General features: G+C 38.4%; 1 protein-coding gene across 9 annotated transcripts in view; it reads left to right on the plus strand.

Moving 5' to 3' along the window:
* Window positions 1–20,494, plus strand: part of dnah7 (dynein, axonemal, heavy chain 7) — a 359,684-nt gene that overhangs the window by 24,951 nt on the left and 314,239 nt on the right. For all 9 annotated transcript variants that reach the window (XR_011356527.1, XR_011356526.1, XR_011356528.1 and 6 more), the window contains 4 exons: window positions 13,463–13,556; window positions 16,738–16,918; window positions 19,269–19,338; window positions 19,853–19,978. Coding sequence is in view for 6 of the 9 variants with exons in the window: in XM_069934600.1 (XP_069790701.1) it covers window positions 13,463–13,556; window positions 16,738–16,918; window positions 19,269–19,338; window positions 19,853–19,978 (471 nt within the window). In the remaining 3 variants the exon portion in view is untranslated. The remainder of the gene's footprint in view (window positions 1–13,462; window positions 13,557–16,737; window positions 16,919–19,268; window positions 19,339–19,852; window positions 19,979–20,494) is intronic.

The raw sequence follows: 20,494 nt of genomic DNA on the forward strand, positions 1-20,494 counted from the left end.
ATTTTTACTGTTAAATAATGCACAAGCATTTTGCAGCAGTACAAAAAAAATCTTTCAACATATCCTTGTATTTATTGAATGAATACTTACAATTAATCTTTTTTGAAACTTTTATTTATAATCTTACACTCATACTTTACAAACATAATAGAGGATCAATCCTCCCCCTTTTACAGATCATTTTATATCGAGCCCTTTTTTTTTCACCCCCTTCCCACCCCAACATTAACAAAGACAAATATATATCAATTATTAAGAATAACAATACAAATACTTTTAACAAAACAAAGTTGGATGGGTGGGGGTGGGGTTGCTGACCAGGCCTCCAAATGATCTCCTCATTCTGAGCATTTCAGGACTCGTGTGAGCCTATTGTCCACTTTCCTTTTGCGAAAAGGCCTTGGGAAGGTTAATCACACTTGCATTGCAATGTATTGCAAATATGATTGCCACACCTTAAAGAATGTGTCATATTTCCCATTTCAATTATAAGTAATTTTCTCCAGGGAAACAGCTCTGCATCTCTGTGTTTCATCATACCATGATTAGCTGGGAGTCAGATTTCCAGGTAACCATTATGCCACCGCCAAGGCAACGTTTACAAATTCAATTTGGTATTTGGACAGCCTCAGATTTGCGTCCATAATATCCCCCATCAGGAATGATGCTGGATCCTGTGGATATTCTACCTCTGTAATTTTTTTCAAAAAAGTTCCCTAGTTCTACCTAAAAGTAACTCACCTTGGCACATAGCCAGTTTAAGTGCCCAAAAGTTCCTGTCTCTATGCTGCATTTAAAACACAATTCCGAGATTTCTGGCCTTGTGTAATTTTTGTGGCGTAAATTCTTGCACCAGCTGTATTTTGTATTGCACCAGCTTATATATGGAATTAATAACCTGATGCAGGTTGGACCAGCATCGTTCATGAATTGTTGTTCCTAAGTCTGACTCCCTTCTTTGCCTCGATTTATGGAGATTCTGTTTCAGGCCCTCATTTTGTATCAGGAGAAACATAGAGATGAATTTATGTGTCATCCCCTTTCGAATTAGAGCCTCCATATCACTACACAGAGGCTGGACCATAGTTGGGCCTAATTCATCCCTCAAAAAAAAATCTTAATTGAAGATAGCAGAGGAAGCTCTTATTTGATAAATCAAATTTGCTTTTTAATTGCTTGAATGAAATGAGCTGCCCCTTCCCATAACCGTTGCAATACACCTGATCCCTTTCTGGCAACAGTTGTTGAGGATCTTGTTACCCATGGTCAAAGGAATTTATTCTGGGTTAGGGGTGTTTTGTGAGACAACTCTACTTTTGACCCAATAATTTTGTTTATCTTCTGCCACACTTTGAATTATGTGCTTTAATATAGGGCTGTCAGGTTTTTGGATTATTGATTTAGTATCCTATTTATATATAATTCCTCCTGCTATCTTCTTCCCTACTATCTGTGGACCAATTTTTGCCTAGGAGGGTATACAGTCCCCCTCAGAGAATGAGGCAATAAATCTCGATTTGACCGCCAATAGTATTTTTTGAAGTCTGGGAACCTCATTCGTCCCAGACTATAATCCTAAGTCAATTACTTCATGGAGACTCCAGCTATCTTATTCCTCCAAAGAAACTTTATGATACAGTTGTTAAGTGTCTTAAAGAAACTCTGGGGCAATGCCATGGGCAAAGATTGAAAAAGATATTGTAGCCTTGGCATCACATTCATTTAAAAATTTTTTAAAATTTATTTTTCACACTATGAACCAAAATACACACACATTTCCCTCTTCAATATACACAGTGTCATTTTCTCCCCTTTCCCCCCCCCTCCCCTCTCACTCAACATTCAACCTATATGATACATTAAACCCATTAAACAACGTTGACACACAATGAAAATAAACAAGAAATTTGTTTCTTCTACTTTTACATACTGGGTCAGTTCATTTCGTCGTCTTCTCCTGTCATTTTAGGCAGTGGAGGTCCGTGGTAGAACTTCTCTATTGTGTTTCATGTACGGTTCCCAAATTTGTTCGAATACTGTAATGTTGTTTCTTAAATTATGTTATTTTTTCCAATGGAATACATTTATTCATTTCTATGTACCATTGCTGTATTCTCAGTCTATCTTCTAATTTCCAGGTTGACATAATACATTTTTTTTGCTACAGCTGAGGCTATCATAATAAATCTTTTTCGTGCTCCATCCAAATAGAGTCCAAGTTCTTTACTTCTTATATTACTTAGAAGAAAGATCTCTGGATTTTTTGGTATGTTGCTTTTTGTGATTTTATTTAATACCTGGTTTAGATCTTCTCAAAATTTTTCCACTTTCTCACATGCCCAAATTGCATGTACTGTTGTTCCCGTTTCCTTCTTATGGTGAAAACATCTGCCTGATACTGTTGGGTCCCATTTATTTAACTTTTGGGGCATGCTGTATAGCCTGTGTAACCAATTATATTGTTTCATGTGTTTATTGTATTTCTCATAGTTCCGGAGCATAGCTTTTCCCATGTTTCATTCTTTATCTTTATGTTAAGATCTTGTTCCCATTTTTGTTTAGGTTTACAGCTTGTTTCCTCGTTCTCCTTTTCTTGCAGTTTGATGTACACGTTTGTTATAAATCTTTTAATTATCATTGTGTCTCTAATCACATATTCAAAATTGCTTCCTTCTGTTAACCTCAGACTCCCAATTTGTCCTTCAAGTAGGTTTTCAGTTGGTGGAATGCAAACATTGTACCGTGAGTTATACCATATTTGCACTTCATTTGTTCAAAAGATAATAATTTATTTCCCGAAAAACAATTTTCTATTCTTTTGATCCCTTTTCTCTCCCATTCTTTAAAGGAAAGGTTATCTATTGTGAAAGAGATTAGTTGATTTTGCATCAATATTAATTTTGGTAGTTGATAATTTGTTTTATTCCTTTCTACGTGAATCTTCTTCCAAATGTTGAGCAGATGGTGCAGTACTGGTGAATTCCTATGTTGCACCAGCTTTTCATCCCACTTATATAGTACATGTTCTCCCCTATTTTATCTAGCTCCAATCTGGTCCAATCTGGTTTTTCCTTTGTTTGATAAAAGTCTGATGGGTATCTTAATTGTGCTGCTCTATAATAATTTTTAAAGTTTGGTAGCTGTAAGCCCCCTTGTTTGTACCATTATGTTAATTTATCTAGTGCTATCCTCGGTTTCCCCCTTTCCATAAGAATTTCCTTATTATTCTCTTTCGTTCATTGAAGAATTTCTCTGTTAGGTGAATAGGTAATGATTGAAATAGGTATTATCCTTGGGAAGATATTCATTTTAATACAGTTTACCTTTGTTATCAGTGTTAGTGGTAAGTGTTTCCAATGCTCTAAGTCATCTTGTAATTTCTTCATTAATGGCTGATAATTTAGTTTGTATAGATGGCCTAGATTATTATTTAGTTGTATACCTAGGTATCGGATTGCTTGTGTTTGCCATCTAAATGGTGATTCTTTCTTAAACTTTGTGAAATCCACATTATTCATTGGCATCGTTTCACTTTTATTTGCATTGATCTTGTACCCCGATACTTTTCCATATTCCTTCAATTTCTTACGTAATTCTTTTATTGATATTTGTGGTTCTGTTACATATACTATGACGTCATCTGCAAATAGTCTGATTTTATATTCCTCTTTTATTTTTATTCCTCTTATTTTATTTTCTGTTCTTATCAGTTCTGCCAGTGGTTCTATAGCTAACGTGAACAGTGAGGGGAGATAGTGGACATCCCTGCTTAGTTGATCTACTGAATTTAAATTGGTTTGATATATATCCATTTACTGTCACCTTCGCCAATGGTCCCTTATATAATGCTTTAATCCAATTAATTTATTTCTCTGGTAGGTTGAACCTCTGAGTACTTTGAATAAATAATTACATTCTACTCTGTCAAAGGCTTTCTCTGTGTCTAAAGCAACCGTCTCTGTGTCTAAAGCAACCGTCACTGTGGCGTCTTGTTTCCTTGTACTAAAGTTAATGAACTTACAGATATTGTCCGTTGTTCGTCTTTTCTTAATAAATCCAGTTTTATCTAATTTTACTATTTTTGGTACACAATCGGCCAATCTGTTTACTAATAGTTTAGCTATTATCTTATAATCTGTGTTAAGTAGAGATATTGGTCTATACGATGCTGGTGTTAGCGGATCTTTCACCATCTTTGATATTACTGTAATTATTGCTATTGTGCATGAATCTGGCATGCTTTGTGTTTCTTCAATCTGGTTCATTACTTCCAGGAGAGGAGGAATTAATAAGTCTTTAAATGTTTTATAGAATTCTAGTGGGAGTCCATCCTCTCCCGGTGTTTTATTGTTCGGTAGTTTTTTTTAATATATCCTGTATTTCCTCTATTTCAAATGTTTTTATTAATTTATTTTGCTCGTCTTCTTGCAATTTCGGTAGTTCAATTTTAGCTAGAAATTCATCTATTTTGTCTTCTTTCCCTTCGTTCTCAGTTCAATATAGTTGCTCGTAGAATTCCCTGAAGTTTTCGTTGATCTCCGTTGCGTTATATGTAATTTGTTTGTCCTTTTTCCTTGATGCCAATACCGTTCTTTTAGTTTGTTCTGTCTTAAGCTGCCAAGCTAGTATTTTGTGTGTTATTTCTCCTAGCTCATAATACTTCTGTTTTGTCTTCATTATGTTCTTCTCCACCTTATATGTTTGTAGTGTTTCATATTTTATTTTTTTGTCTGCCAATTCTCTTTTTGTTGTATCTTCCTTTATTGCTAATTCTTTTTCTGTACTTGCTATTTCCCTTTCCAACTGTTCTATTTTCCGATTGTCGTCCTTCTTCATCTTAGTTACATAACTTATTATCTGCCCTCTGATGAACGCTTTCATTGCTTCCCATAGAATAAACTTAACTTTCACTGATTCCTTATTTATTTCAAAGTACATTTTAATTTGTCGCTCAATGAATTCTCTAAAATGCTGTCTTTTAAGTAGCATGGAGTTTAATCTCCATCTATACGTTCTCGGTGGGATGTCCTTCAGCTCTATTGCCAATAACAGGGGTGAGTGATCCGATAACAATCTAGCTTTATATTCTGTTTTCCTAACTCTCCCTTGGATGTGGGCTGACAACAGGAACAGGTCTATCCTTGAGTATATTTTATGTCTACCCGAATAATATGAATATTCCTTCACCTTTGGGTGTTGTCTCCTCCATATATCCAAAAGTTGCATTTCCTGCATCGATTTAACCATAAATTTGGTTACTTTTTTCCAGTTTTATCCATCTTTGAGTTCAAATTAAGGTTAAAGTCCCCTCCTATCAGTATATTCCCCTGCATATCTGCAATCTTCAAAAAGATATCTTGCATAAATTTTTGATCTTCTTCATTAGGTGCGTATACATTGAGCAAATTCCAAAATTATGAATATATCTGACACTTTATCATTACATACCTCCCTGCTGGATCTATTATTTCCTCCTCTATTTTGATTCGTACATTTTTATTGATTAATATAACTACTCCTCTGGCTTTTGAATTGTATGATGCTGCTGTTAAGTGCCCGACCTAATCTCTTCTTAATTTCTTGTTTTCCACTTCAGTTAGATGTGTTTCCTCCACGAATGCTATATCATTTTTTTCTTTCTTCAGTAAATTTAACAGCCTCTTCCTTTTGATTTCGTTATGTATTCCGTTACTATTTAAAGTCATATAGTTCAACATGGCCATTTCATACTTGGTTTACCTTTCCATTCCACTTCCTCATCACTACCTTCCCTCCTTATCCATTTCTACTTTCTTTTTTTGAACACACTGTAAGACAACACTTCTAAAACATAAAATATTTCCACTATTCCCACATCTAAAATTCCCTTAACTCCAAAAGTCCCCTTCCCTTCTCTGAGTTGCCCATTGTCCCTTGTCGGGCAACCACATCTCCCCTCTCCATTTGGATTGCGAACCCGCTCGCAAGCGTCAGCTGATTTCGCAGTGACTGTTATTCTCCCCCACCCAGCCCCCTCCAGAAAAGACTTTTATCTTCACATATAACAAAGCTCACTCTCTTAATTCCCGCCTTACTTCCTTTCTTCCCTTTCTTTCCCTTCTTAGTTCTTACTTATACTTTATTGTTCTTCTTTATATGTAGTTTGTCATCATTCTAGTTCTTGTTACATCTCTTCATCTCTCTGTCTGTTTTGCAGGCATTCTGCAAATTCTCGTGCTTTCTCCGGATCTGAGAACAGTATGCTTTGTTGCCCCGGGATAACTATTTTAAGCACTGCTGGATATCTTAATATAAATTTATAGCCTTTTGTCCATAGGATCGTTTTTGTTGCGTTTAAACTCCTTCCTCTTGTTCAGGAGTCAAAACTTGTGTCTGCGTAGAAAATTTTTTTTGGACCTTTCTATTCCAGTGGCTTTTTGTCTTTTATTTTTTTCATTGCCTTCTCCAATATATTTTCTCTTGTCGTATATCTCAGGAATTTTACTAGAATGGATCTTGGTTTTTGTTGTGGCTGTGGTTTTGGGGCTAATGTTCTGTGTGCCCTTTCTATTTCCATTCCTTCCTGTATTTCTGGCATTCCTAGGACCCTGGGATCCATTCTTTTATAAATTCTTTCATATCTTTGCCTTCTTCATCTTCCTTAAGGCCCACTATCTTTATATTGTTTCTCCTATTATAGTTTTCCATTATATCCATCTTCTGAGCTAACAGCTCCTGTGTTTCTTTAACTTTTTTCTGCCAATTTCCTTTTTAAGTCGTCCACCTCCATTTCTATGGCTGTTTTTCCACCTTGTCTACTCTTTTCCCTATTTCTGTCATGACCATCGCTAATCTACTCACTTTTTCTTCTGTACCTTTTATTCTTTTTATTTCATTAAATTCTCATGTCTGCCATTCTTTTACTGCTTCCATATATTCAAAAAATTTCTTATTTTTGTACAGACCATTCCCATTATCTTCTATTTCTCTGTGCTGAGCTTGATGTTCTCCCTACTCTTCCCCTGAGACCACTCCAGGACCTGTGACCTCTACCTCTGTCTCTTCTGACTTTCTTGTTGGGCTGTTTATCTCAGTTTGCTGGGTATTTTTTTAAATTAATCGTGTCTTGATGTTGGTCCTCTTCCTCTGGGCTGGTCATCTGCTGTGTCTCTGATTTCCTTTTTTCACTCTCCTCCTTCTCGTTCCCGTTATTTTCTGTGTCTTCCTGCTGGGAGCCCTGCTGTCGGGTCATTCTCAACTGTTCCACTCCACAGCTGGTCCCCCCTCCCGTCGGTGTTGTCTTTGTCGTGTGCATCGCGCACGCACTGTTGCGCACCTCTGTTTGGCTCCGTGAGTCATCCTTGTAGTCCTGCGCTCGGTGGGTCGCAACCCTTCGGGGTTTCCACTGACCTCAGGGAGTGGGCTCCTATCTCCACGGCGGGTCGCTGCTTCTTCGTACAGGTCAGGCCTTCACCTTTTTCCTTCTTTTCTTCCCGTAGTTTTTGGCTTTTCTTTCTTTGGTGCCATTTTCTCCACACCTTTATTTTTAATTTGTTGTGGTTTGTGTGTCGTGGCTTTGCTTTTTCTTTACTTTTTTCTTACTTTTCTGGAGAGGGCTGGTACTTTCCTACCGGCCACTACTCTATCACGTGACTCCTCCATCGCATCACGTTCATTTTAATGCAGTTAACCCTACCCATCAACGATATGGGCAGGTTTGTCCATTGGTGTTGGTTCTCCTCAATCATTCTAAGCAGGGGGAGATAATTCAGGTTATATAATTTTTTTAGGTTTTTTCCACCCTTATTCCCCAGATACTTATTCCCCAGATACTTATTCCCCAGATACTTATTCCCCAGATACTTATTCCCCTTTTGTGGCCATTTCAGATTACTCTCTCAGTGATATTCCTCATAATTCCCTTTTGTTAGTGGCATTGTTTCATTCTTATCATAATTGATTTTATAGTCTGAGATTTTATCATAGTCCTCCAATATGGTCTGTAACGTGGTCAATGACCCTACAGGTTCTGTCAAATATATCAACCCATTGTCCGCAAATAAATTAATTTTTTTGTTCTTCCTGGCCCACTCTAAATCATTTGATGCCTAGATCCCGGTGAATGGCTTCTGCTAATGGTTCAATAGCTAATATGAATAGAGCCAAAGGCAGCAGACAGCCCTGTCTACTAGATCTGGTCAGTGGCAAGGCTGGATATATTTGCCCTTGAGTGACAATTTTGGCCTGGAGATTGTGCCTTTACCCAAAATCCAAATTTTTCCAGTACTTTAAGCAAGAAATCCCACTCCTGTCTCTCAAAATCCTTTTTCTGCATCCAGTGTCATAGCTATGCTTGGGTCCATTCTTGACTGTGCCAGGTGTATTATATTAAGTAGCCTACTTATGTTGTCTGCTGATTGCCTTTTCTTCATGAACTCCACCTGATGTGGATTTATTAACTTTGGTAAGTACCAAATCCATCTATTTGCCAGAGCTTTGGCTATTATTTTATAATCCGTGTTCAGAAGTGAGATTGATCTATAGGAAGATGGCTTTAGTGGATCCTTTTTTTGGAAATCGCTATAATTATTGCCATTGAGAAAGTTTCTTGGAGAGTATGAGTCCCAGTTGCCTGTTCCACCATGAACAGTGGTATCAAAAGCTCCTTGAATTCTTGGGGCGGGAAACCATCCTCTCCTGGAGACTTGTTAGTTTGCAGTGAGCTTTTATTATTCCATCCTTGGAGAAGGGAGTATCTAATCCTTCTTGCTCCTCAGTCTCTAAATTTGATAATTTCAAATTATACAGGAATTCCTCCATTTATTGAAGTCACCTGTTGATTCAGATTTGTTTAATTGCATATAAAACTACCTAAATGCTTCATTTATTTATTTTGATTTGTGAAAAATTCTTTCTGCCTCTTTTTGGATTGCATTAATTGTCCTTGCAGTTTCCTCTGATAGTACCTTATGGGCTCTTTCTCCCAGCTTGTAGTTCTTTTGTTTGGATTTCAATATCTCTTTTTCCATTTTATATGTTTGTATAGTGTTGTACTTGAGCTTTTTATTTATTAATGTTCTATATTTTTCCTCAGAGCCTGATTTTGGTTGTCCTTTTCCAATTGTTATCTCTTGTTCTAATTTATTGACCTCCTTCACGTTTTTTTTAATGCCTTTAGTACATTCAATTATTCGATTTCTCAGATATCAGAAATTTGTTGCAGTAGAGGTACAGTTTGTCTCTCAAAACATTTCTATTTGAGCTCTAATATAACTACAAAATTCTTTTTTCAATAGCAACAGGTTAAGGTGCTGTGTGCCATAGCTTGTTTGACTGGGATGACAGTGGTTAAAGTCAAAGGCAAATGATCTGATAATAGCCTTGCCGGTACTCAGTTTCTACAATTCTGCCCTCTAGCTGGGCTGAGGCAAGAAACAAGTCAATTCTGGTGCAAAAATCATGTTGTTTTGATAACCTAGGGTAATCCCTCTCCCTCGGATACCATAATCTCCAAGCGTCCACCCAATTTAACTCTTATCATGAGGGCTAGAGTTGTTTTTGCTGCCCGGCTCTTGTCACTTTCTTCACTGATTTATCCAAAACCAGATCCAGGCAAAAATTAAAATCCCCTCCAATTAAGGCATTTTCCTGTCCTTCTGCCAAGTGTAAAAAGACAATTTTTACAAATTTTTCATTACCAAAATTGGGGGCATATATGTTTATTAATGTTAAGGCTTCTGAATATATTTAATAGTGTACCATTATGAAGCTTCCCACAGGATCCATGACCATGTCTTCTACCTTTACTTGAACATTTTACCTATTAAAATGGCTACTCCCCTCGCCTTGGAGTTAAAGGAGGAGCTATCACATGTCCCACCCAACCCATTTATAATTTTTGACGTTCGCTATTAGTAAGTTGAGTCTCTTGTAAAAAGGTGCATTCTTCACCAACCCATTTAAGTCATTGACATTGAAGCTTAAATATTTAACTGTTTCATTCATTGCCCCAGGGCTTTTCCCCCAAATTCCTTCCCTTTACCTCTTTCTCAAGACATTTATCCTTCACCCAGTCCATGATGCTCATCCTTTAGGCTCTGCTGACTGTACTCAAAATAAATTGGAAAACTAAAACAAAAGGTAAGCAACAAACAACATATAACCTTTACACCTTTCTCGCCCAGCACCTGTTTTTCCCTTCACCCCCCCCAAGCCCCCACCTCCAACTCAAGAACTTTTGGTGTTACCTCCCTTCTCCTCCTGGAGCATGTTTATTGCACCCATCTTCCCACCTTGCTGCCTTTTCAGTCACTCTGGAGGTCGCAACAAGCATTTTGTCTTTTTAAAATTAAAAAAAAATTTTTTGATAAACTGCAATACTTATTTTTATTTTATTTGTAGCCAATTATTTACAAGGTCTTTTACCTTTATTCCTTTCTCTTGCCACCCCACTTTGGAGTTTTTTTGGGGAGGCACCAGAGTTTTGACATATTTTGGTGCCTCCTCGCCTCTGTAAAGAATTTCCTTCCACCCCTGGATAAAAATACCTTCAGGGTTGCTGGATACAATAAAGAAGATCCAATCCTGTATTTTTAAATATTTTTTTAACTGGGTCAAACTCTGCGCTTTTTTAAGAGTGCTGTGCTTATATCTGGGTAAAAGAGGATTTCACCCCTTCAAATTCTGCAGGGCCACCCCTCTCTTACCCCCAAGCCTGCCGTGCATGAGATTTTTTTTCCCTATCCTGGATTTTGTGAGTCTAAACAAGACCGAGCGAGGTCTCTGTTCCAGAATGGCTTTGGGAGGGGAGATCAGCAAACCCCTTCTATCTGAAGGCTCCCCCCATTCTTTCTGTTCCCCAATATCTCTGGGATCCATTCCCTGAAGAATGTTATTGGGTCCCTCCCTATAATTTTTTTTTAAACTTAGATTTTCAAATGTGTCTAGTTTTTCTCCATATTTTGTTCTTTCTCCATTAACCAGGTGTCCCTTTCATTTTCCAATCTTTCCATATTATTTACAAGGTTTTCTACCCTTTCAGCCCTTTCTTCCACCATATAGTCACCCTCCCTGACAATTCTCCCACAGGTTCCAGACTTCTCTCATTTCCATTGATAGTCTTTTAAAACTTTCTTTATTTTACTTTCTGAAGCCTCCACCACAGTCTCCACCATTTCTTAATGTCCTTCATGAAAGGTTCCAATCCCTCTTTCTTTCTGTCCTGTTTTTCTTCTCTCTATGGGCAGTGTCAGGCTATCCTCTTCATCTGCATTACTTCCCAAACTGCTGCTTACTGATGCCCCCATCACTGCCTCGGGCCTGTCTGCACTGCTGCTGCACTATCACTGCTGTTCATGGGATTCACCCTGTTTTACAGATAGGATCAATTTTGTGGTGGAGGCTGCATCTTTTTCCTTCTCCCTTTGGTCTTTTAGCTCAGGGTTAATATTGCCCATGTCTCCCTTCAACCCTCTAATGCTCCTGGAGCTGAAGCAGCCTTTGGCCTTTCTTTCTCTCTGCACACGGGACTCACCTTGCAGCGCAGGCATAGTTTTCTGTGTGGCAGTGCCTGTGCTCTTTTCTGGGCCCATCAGAGCACGTAACCCAGCACATTTGGGATCTCGGGCAAGTGATCTAGGTGGCTTGTCTGCTTGCAGGGTGGGTCACAATTCTATCCTTTTCTCTGCCCCGGATACCACAGCCAGGTTCCACCATCTTCACAGCTACGAGGCCGCTACTCTTGATCATCGTGGGGCACTTGAGTCGGGATTTCTTTTAAGGTAGTCTTCTTATCCTTCTTCCCATTGCTTTAATATTTATTTGCTTCTTCTGGTACTTTTTTTCTCCACATTTTAAATCTTCTTTTGGCCATTTTTTTCTTGGATTCTCTGTTTTTCCTGGAGTTCTGGCTTTTTGCTCCTACTCCCTCCTTAACATCATGTGACACTTGCAATTAATCTTGATTAAAACAAAATTGGACTATTTATCAAACTTGAAACGAGTTGAGGATAGATGATTCATTGAAGTTAATAACATAATTTCTGTGGTTGTGGAAATATTTAAGATGAAGTTGAACCTTAAATAAAATCTGAAGCCCCTCATCCAAAATGGATCTCAAAAGGTTTGAAGGGCCTAAAATTTCTCTGTGATTGTAGTCACTTGGTTTATTAAATCGTGACATTATTGCATTAGTTTAGATTAGATAATCTATCAAAAGTTTGAAATGAATAGCTTCCTGATGCTTTGAAGGCAGGGGGAAAATCTGTATTGTTTTCCTTTAAAATTCATGAACATTTCTCTTTGGTCTTTTCTCTACTCTTACCTCCAACTGGGGAAACCAAGAGTTCTTCACTGGTGACTGATATTTATTGGTTCTCCCAGTATAATACATGAGAAACATGGAGTGCCACAAAAGTCTTACTCATCTTAGACTTCACTTTATCCTTTGAGGCGAACTCGTTGTTGCTGAGTTGTGCAGTCAGAGTTGCAGACCGACATCTCCTATTTGGAACAGAAATATGCATAAGTTACATAATTCATGACAGACTGCTGGAGCTTGTTATCCACTTACTCCATGGTGGAAAAGTTTATCGCCCAGTTTGTGCAAAATTAAATGTTTTGCATCTCATTTTAAAAATTCTAAATACTTAAAGTTTGCATATATGTAGTATATATAAATCCACATCCATCCATCATTTTAATACAAGTTGCTACTGACTACAATACCAAAATATGCCCCCTCCCTTAAAAACTAAAAGCCTCCCTAATTCCAACCCTCACAAAACAAATCAATCATTACTTACACATTTTTTTTTCTTTGGCTTGGCTTCGCGGACGAAGATTTATGGAGGGGGTAAAAAGTCCACGTCAGCTGCAGGCCCGTTTGTGGCTGACCAGTCCGATGCGGGACAGGCAGACACGATTGCAACGGTTGCAAGGGAAAATTGGTTGGTTGGGGTTGGGTGTTGGGTTTTTCCTCCTTTGCCTTTTGTCAGTGAGGTGGGCTCTGCGGTCTTCTTCCAAGGAGGCTGCTGCCCGCCAAACTGTGAGGCGCCAAGATGCACGGTTTGAGGCGAGATCAGCCCACTGGCGGTGGTCAATGTGGCAGGCACCAAGAGATTTCTTTAGGCAGTCCTTGTACCTTTTCTTTGGTGCACCTCTGTCACGGTGGCCAGTGGAGAGCTCGCCATATAATACGATCTTGGGAAGGCGATGGTCCTCCATTCTGGAGACGTGACCCATAATAACATACTAAAGAAAGGAAAATACAAAAAGTAGGGAATAATAGAAATGATGAAGTAAGGCATATAATAATTCCATTTGTGTAGCTGATTTCAGGATTAATTGTGCAATATAATGTATATTATTTAACCAAATCTTGAAATATACATGATCAAAATGATACCATTGTTCTTGACCTACATTTGTGTGCAAAGATTTCCTGTGTTTTGCTGAATTTGTCTTTGTTCATTTCAAATAATAGGCAGCAGGAATGCACACCACAACAACCTCCTCCTTTGGATGAAACAGAACCTTCAATATCTGGACATCCGTCAGCACTGGAGAAAGATATCCTTGTGAGAAATTAATACTTGCAACTTAAATGCTTTTAATTTTAACACTTCTGAGAGTAGTTCAGGCAACAGTTCTATTTTTTTTGGAATTCTTAAAGGCTGATGCATGTTTGTTTCTGCCTCACACCCTTGCTCCTCAAGCTGATCACCTTATCTTGAGGAAGGTCCTTTTGATCAGGATTTTCCTTTGAAAGATGCAGCTTTTTCTCTACTCCATATTGCAAATGCATGGATCATATCAGGTTTGGAAGTCTGTGGAAGTCTCTCTGCTGAGAAAAATTGTTGGCCATTGAGGCTGAACCACTGCATGGATCTGCTGGCCATTATACCTTTAACTAGGCTGCTTTCAAGGATGGCTTTATTGCATACTTTTGCTCAGCAGATCATTGACTGTGAGATACTTCCATCATGCTTCTCTGGGCAGTGGAGACTTCTGTGATTTCTCAGCTTTTGGACTGAATCTGTGCCTGCTTTTAATAGTCTTTAAGTACATTGGACCGTTAATCTTCATAACTCTTACATTTTAAAGAAAAAATCAGTTTTATTATTTTGCTTTTAACAAGTTTGAAGGTCAAAGACATTCTGTTATCCACACACATTCATAGCAGTGAAAAGTTTTATGGTTGGTAAACCTGGGGTGGAGGGAGGTGACGTCAGTTTCATTGTTCCATCAATTCAGCAAACCATTTGCGCAGAATAGGCCCTAGACTGTATTGATGAGCTGGGAATTGACCTCCCAGCAGAACATCTGGCTTTCTGTATTTTTCTCATTCTCTTTCAAATATTTCTGGGAATATCTGTTTCAAAGGCACCAATCCCAGCCCAGGAACTCTGAAATTGACCAGATATTTTGCAGGAAGCATTTGATGTTATCATTGCAGTCATTGTAACTTTCACTTGTAAATTCAGAATATATTCAATTGATAAGCGTGGGGATTACTTAAAGTGGTGTGTGAGTGGAGGGAAAAAGGTTGAGAAGCACTGTTTTAAAGTTTCTGGATCAGCAGTTGTACTCATTCTTCAATAATTTGCAAGCTCAGTCCATTTGAGTGTTCAAAATGGGAGGAGTTTCACAATAATTGTTGAAGGAAAAATCACCATGTTTGGCTCCAGCCCCTTTCCATTTCATGGGCCTAATGAGGGCTGTACAGAAGATGTATGTATATTGATAGGATAGTTAAGAAGACCTATGGGATGTTGGGCTTCATTAAATGGAGGAATTGAGTTGACAAGTCATAACGGAAGAATTCAGCCACTGAAGTTGGAATTCGAGGGCCAAACCCATCTGGACCATTGCCTGAAGAGGGCGCACAAAATCAGTGAACCGGTGCGGACTCGAAAGGCCAACATGGCCTGTTTCCGCTTAGTATGTGGTTATAAGCAAACTAGTCTTTACAGTTAATATATTACTTTTTAAGTTGATTTTTTTTTGACAAAATAGAATGTATGGAGGTGTGGCAACCCTTTGCAGCTCCCCCACGGGGCCTCATAAAATGAAAGACAAACACGACGATGCAGCAGGCTGCCCTCCAATTGGCCACAACCAAAAGAGCTTAACTGGCCTATCAGGGAAAGCAAATCACAATCACACCAATCAGTGCTGAGAGGGTTTTGACCATGCCCCTCATCTTGAGAATAAAAGCAGGGCTTTGAGCCCAATAAAGCTCAGTGTTAACTCCACTCAACTGGGTTTGTGTCATTCTTTCTGAGAACAGCGTGTTCTTTCTGACATAACCTGCATGCAGCTATAACCTCTCCTGCACTATAGGCTCCATAGAGCCATAGCTTGTAGCAGCTAAGTACAGTGGTGACCCCAATGGTTCAGACGGCATTCTGGATCCAATGATGGAGGGAGACTCTTCAGTCAACATACTGACATTGAAGCTTCTGGGCAGCGCAGCCCAAAGTGTTGATCCGGCAAATTGAGGAACAGTTCGCCCAGAGAAAGTGGACTTTCTGCCGGCCGAGAGGGAAACAGTCTTTGCACTCCATGAGATGTCCATGCCCATCACGCACGATGCCATGCCAGCACTGCAGCATGTGGGCAGACAACAGCAGCAAAGACTCAACCACTGACCAACTGAATAACCAGCCATGAAGACAACAGACACTCCCAGTGAGCAATACTGTCATTATTGTCAGCGGTGGGGTGCAGAGGCCTGTCGATGTCTCTTCCCCCAACACATTCCTGGGAAACATTGAAACCAGCCCATTTGGACATTACACAAACGATTGACCACCCTCCCTCCCACCCCCCACCCCCAGATAAAGAGGCCGGCCTTCCAAGAATAACAACATTCCAACTGCTAGTTCTGGGGGGTGGTGGGGGGGGGGGGGTCATATGGCGACCCTTCGTCGCTCCACCACAGGCCCTCACAAAATGAAGAATGAACGCAACAATCCAGCGGCTGCAGGAGGCCTGCAGCGCTGCCTTCCAATTGGCCACAACCAAAAGAGCTTAACTGGTCTATCAGGGAAAGCAGATCACAAACACACCAATCCATGCTGAGAGGGTTTTGACCACACCCCTCATCTTGAGAATAAAAGCAGGGCTGTGAGCCCAATAAAGCTCAGTGTTAACTCCACTGAACTGGGTTTGTGTCATTCTTTCTGGGAGCGGTGTGTTCTTACTGAACTAACCTGCATGCAGCTATAACCTCTCCTGCACAGGAATTTGGAGATTAATATTAAATTATTCAACATCACACCTTATCTTTATATTATAAAACTTGTAATACATATAAGAAGTTATTATCACTGCTGTTTAACTTGTAATTGTTGTAAGGTTTCCCCACAAGTTAAATGTTTTCAAATCTGCAGGGTTTCACAGATAAGGATCCTTGTATCTCTATTAGCAATTTACTAGACAAATGTAAATACAATGCTTCTTAAATGTAATAAAAACAGAAAAGGGTAGAAATTCTCAGCAGGAAGAAGCAGAATCAGTGGGAAGAGAAACGGAGCTAATGTTTTCAGGTCGACATTTTGGTTGTGGAAGGGTGGGGGAGTACTTGCCAACTATACTAAGTCCTTTGAGCTCACCTGAAGCCAGTCACTGGAGCTGTGACACAGCTGCACTATCTGTAGGGTCAAATATCAGTCGGTTCAACTGCATAAAAATTGTTCTTTAACTAAGGCTATTCTATTGTTAGCTAACTTTGTTCTTTTTTTTTTACTTTTACAGAGATATTACTATTATATTAACCATGGAATAGACACAGAGCATGTAGCTCCTTTGGAGGACAGTTGGTTAGAAGTTGTTTTGTCCTTGATACCATTCCGACTCAAAAAATACACTGAAATTATTGAGTCACTTTCCGATGAGATGAAAGAAGATTATCTTCTTAGTGTAAAGAAGGCAATAGGTAAAAGCCCTTGAGCACTGTATATTTAACAATACCGGTATGCCCGATTACTGTTTTTCAACTTGTGATCTTCAGAAAATAAGTAAAAGCAGGAACATTCTTTCTGTCCCACAAGCCTGTTCCATGACATAAAATCATGTTTAACTTTTTATTTCAGTCTCATTTTGCTGCTCTAACTCCCCCACATCCGTTGATTCCCTTTGTGATCAATATACTTTAGGTCCAGTATCATCTTAAATGTACTCTGCAACTGAGACTTCACTGTCCTCCAATCATTCAGTGGCCTCCAGTTAAAGAAAAATAATCCTGTCCTCAATGGCTTATCTCTTTTGAGATTGTGACCCTTCATTTTTGTTACCCCAGCCAGAGGCAACAGCAATCATGCACATTCAACATCAACCAAACAATGATCCTCCATGCACTTGTTCCCCTTGTGCAAGACATGTTTCAAAAATAAAGCTCCAGGTCCAGACCCTGGAAAACATGGATCATTTCCCATGTATTTGGGGCCAGTTCTCAATGAAGGCATACATTAATGATGAAATTCACCAACATGTTTGGTATACCAAATTTATTCTCCCAGGCAAATGTGCCAGCATTGAAGTCCTAACTACATTCAATTGGATCCCTGGGCAGACCACCTCATTCACATGGCTGTCTCCAGTTTCCAGAAACAGAGGTATGATGTGAGCTTTGTCAAGAAAATACTAGCACACTGAAGAAAATATGCTCTCAAAATCCCCTTGGTAAAATGTCCCATTAATTTTGGATATCCTTGGCCCATGAGGAACACTTACATTGTCAATGAGGCCTTTGGTTTGGGAGCACACAGAAGATCAGCGTAAAAAGAATGAAGGAGCACAACACCTCACATACGAACCACCTGCCTGTCCCATTAGAAACCCCAGTCCTATCTGGGAAAATCTGCAGGTAATTTTAGACTGCAGAAACGGACTCATGCACAATGTTAAAGATGTGATGTCACTTGGACTACATGTAAGCTGTCTCTACCCTTGTGCTCAAATCTTTAAGCAATAAAGACCAGCATCGTGCTTGCCTTCCCAATTACCTGGTGAGGTTGCATATTAACTCTCATTGATTTATGTTAAAAGACACCCAGATCCTTCTGTACATCTGAGTGTGTTGATGATTAGAAAATATGTAATACTGTAAAATCTATTTTTAGTTCTGGATACAATTACTTTTAGATAAAAATTCGAAGAATAATATTTGTGTTATATATGCAGTACATATCTGGAGTAATCACTGGAATTATAAGTACCTGAGGTGAATGTATCAGAGAAGTTAAATGCAGTTCCTAATATAGAAAGTGACTGAGTGGAATTATGTTTGATTACATTTCTAACTATGTGCACAGATAATTAATTACTTTTATCATATTTCTGTAAATAATTTACTTATTTTCTCTAGATGGTTAGTTAATTCTTTGTACGGTAATAATTTTTATAGGGAAATTAAGAGTTAATGTATCTTTTTACAAACTGATTGTACCATCCAGTGTGACTTTTGATACATTGTAATAACTGCAGTCTAGTAGTGTTGTGAGTTGACTGAGGACCTACCTCTGTTTTTTGCTTTTGTACTAAGTCACATCAAAAGCTCAGGTGTCTCTCACCAAAATTCTCCTCCACCGAGAGTTCTGCCACCTGACCAGGTTTATTACCCAGAGAAAATCAGAGTCCCTTCTGTCATTTAAGAGAAGTTTGGATGTGTACATGGAGGTGAGGGGGTTGGAGGGTTATTGGCGGTGAGCGGGAGGTTTGAGCTAGTGGAGTTGTTCTAGTGAACCGGTGCGGACTCGAAAGACCGACATGGCCTGTTTCCGCTCCGTAAATGGTTATATGGTTAAGTACCTTCAGACTCATTGATGCATTTGAGGGGAATAAAGTTGTAGCTTACTTCTGTGGTGCAGCCTCTAAATAACTGTTTTCTACTTTCAATAAAATATTGGTGAGAGTTTCTGGTCAAGCTGATGTGACCATATTTAACGCATATGAAGTAAATTATAAGAGGACATGCCATGTATATGTTCTTTTTAAAAACAGTGAAGATGCCACAGTTTACATGGCTTGAGTATAATAAATCTAGATAGCCTCAGTAGAAAATTATGTCTGAAATAACTTGATAAATCAAGTACTGTATATGCTTACCAGACTTCATACAGAACAGATTTTGCAAATATGTGATTACTGTTCATTAATTTATTTTAAAAATATATACATTAATAAATATTACATGAACAATTGTTATTTTTTTTGTGTTTATAAATATTTGAATGACAATCTGAATATTTGTTTTTCATTTATAAATGTGCTCTTCGTATTTTCAGTGGACTTTGTTTTGAGAGACCCCAGAGAGAAAGAGGAGGAAAAGGAAGAACTTCCTACTCATCGAGCAGAGTAAGAAGGATTTAATGAAATATCATAAAAATACAGTAAAGACACAAAGCTGGATAAACTCAGCAGGTCAAACAGTGTCTTTTATATAGCAAAGAAAAAAAATACATAACTGATGTTTTGGGCTTGAGTCCTTCATCAAGGTATGGAAAGATGTTGGCAGGCATCATAATAAATAGCTTTTATTTGGACACCTGCTGACATTTTCACAAATAATCAACTTAACGATTAGTCCCAAAAAATTTGGAAGGAGGATATTATACAAAGTATAAAATTGACTCCAAATTATACATTTAATTGACCTTTGGAATTTTTTGATGGATCTTCCTGAAAATTCTCAGTAGAATCTTCTGTTCATGAAATAATGGCATTAAGAATGTTTTGATGAGTGGAAGATTTACCCATGAAATTCAATGATTCCTCACGTTTCTCAATGTTTTTCATGACCATTCATTTTTATCTTAATGATGTAACACCGAACAAAATATTTTGTAACATGTTTCTTCTTTTATTTAAGGTTAGAAATAGTACCAAAACCATGGAACAAGTCATTTTTGTCAGCACGTAAATGGATAAAGGCCAACCTAAATTCAGTAAATCCCACCATGTTGGCTGTCTTGGATCTCTGGCAGTGTTCTTTTAAGTGAGTTTTTGTATTAAGCCACATATCTAATTATATCTCTACCAATGTTTCCTGCTTATTGAGTTTTCTTTTGTGAATGGGGAAAAAAAAGCATTCCAATAGTAAATTGCTGTGTTTCCAAAAATGTGTATATTTATAAACTGGAGTTAAATTCTTGAATCATCAGATCTCTGCATTCTTATTAGCAAATGCATGTGTTGAAGGGAAGAGCTCCTCATTTATCCTTTTCTGTTTGAATGTTTAATCCAATTTTAACAAATTTAAATTGGAACAGTTAACATGATCATCACATAATAATTTGCAATCCTGCGATTTGAATTGACAAAAGTTCAGTTTGATTTAATTTGCTGCAGTGGAAAATAAAAATACAGCATCAAAACAATGTAATGAGAAATCCAAGTGTCAGTTGAATACGAGGAAAAACAAATTTGACTTTGTGGCGGTGCACATTCTCATGGCGAACTGACCCCACGTGTATCGGCAGCCATGGGAAGATGGCATCGTCACGGGTTTTCC

This window comes from Narcine bancroftii, chromosome 4 (assembly GCF_036971445.1).
Source record: "Narcine bancroftii isolate sNarBan1 chromosome 4, sNarBan1.hap1, whole genome shotgun sequence".
Lineage (NCBI taxonomy): Eukaryota > Metazoa > Chordata > Chondrichthyes > Torpediniformes > Narcinidae > Narcine > Narcine bancroftii.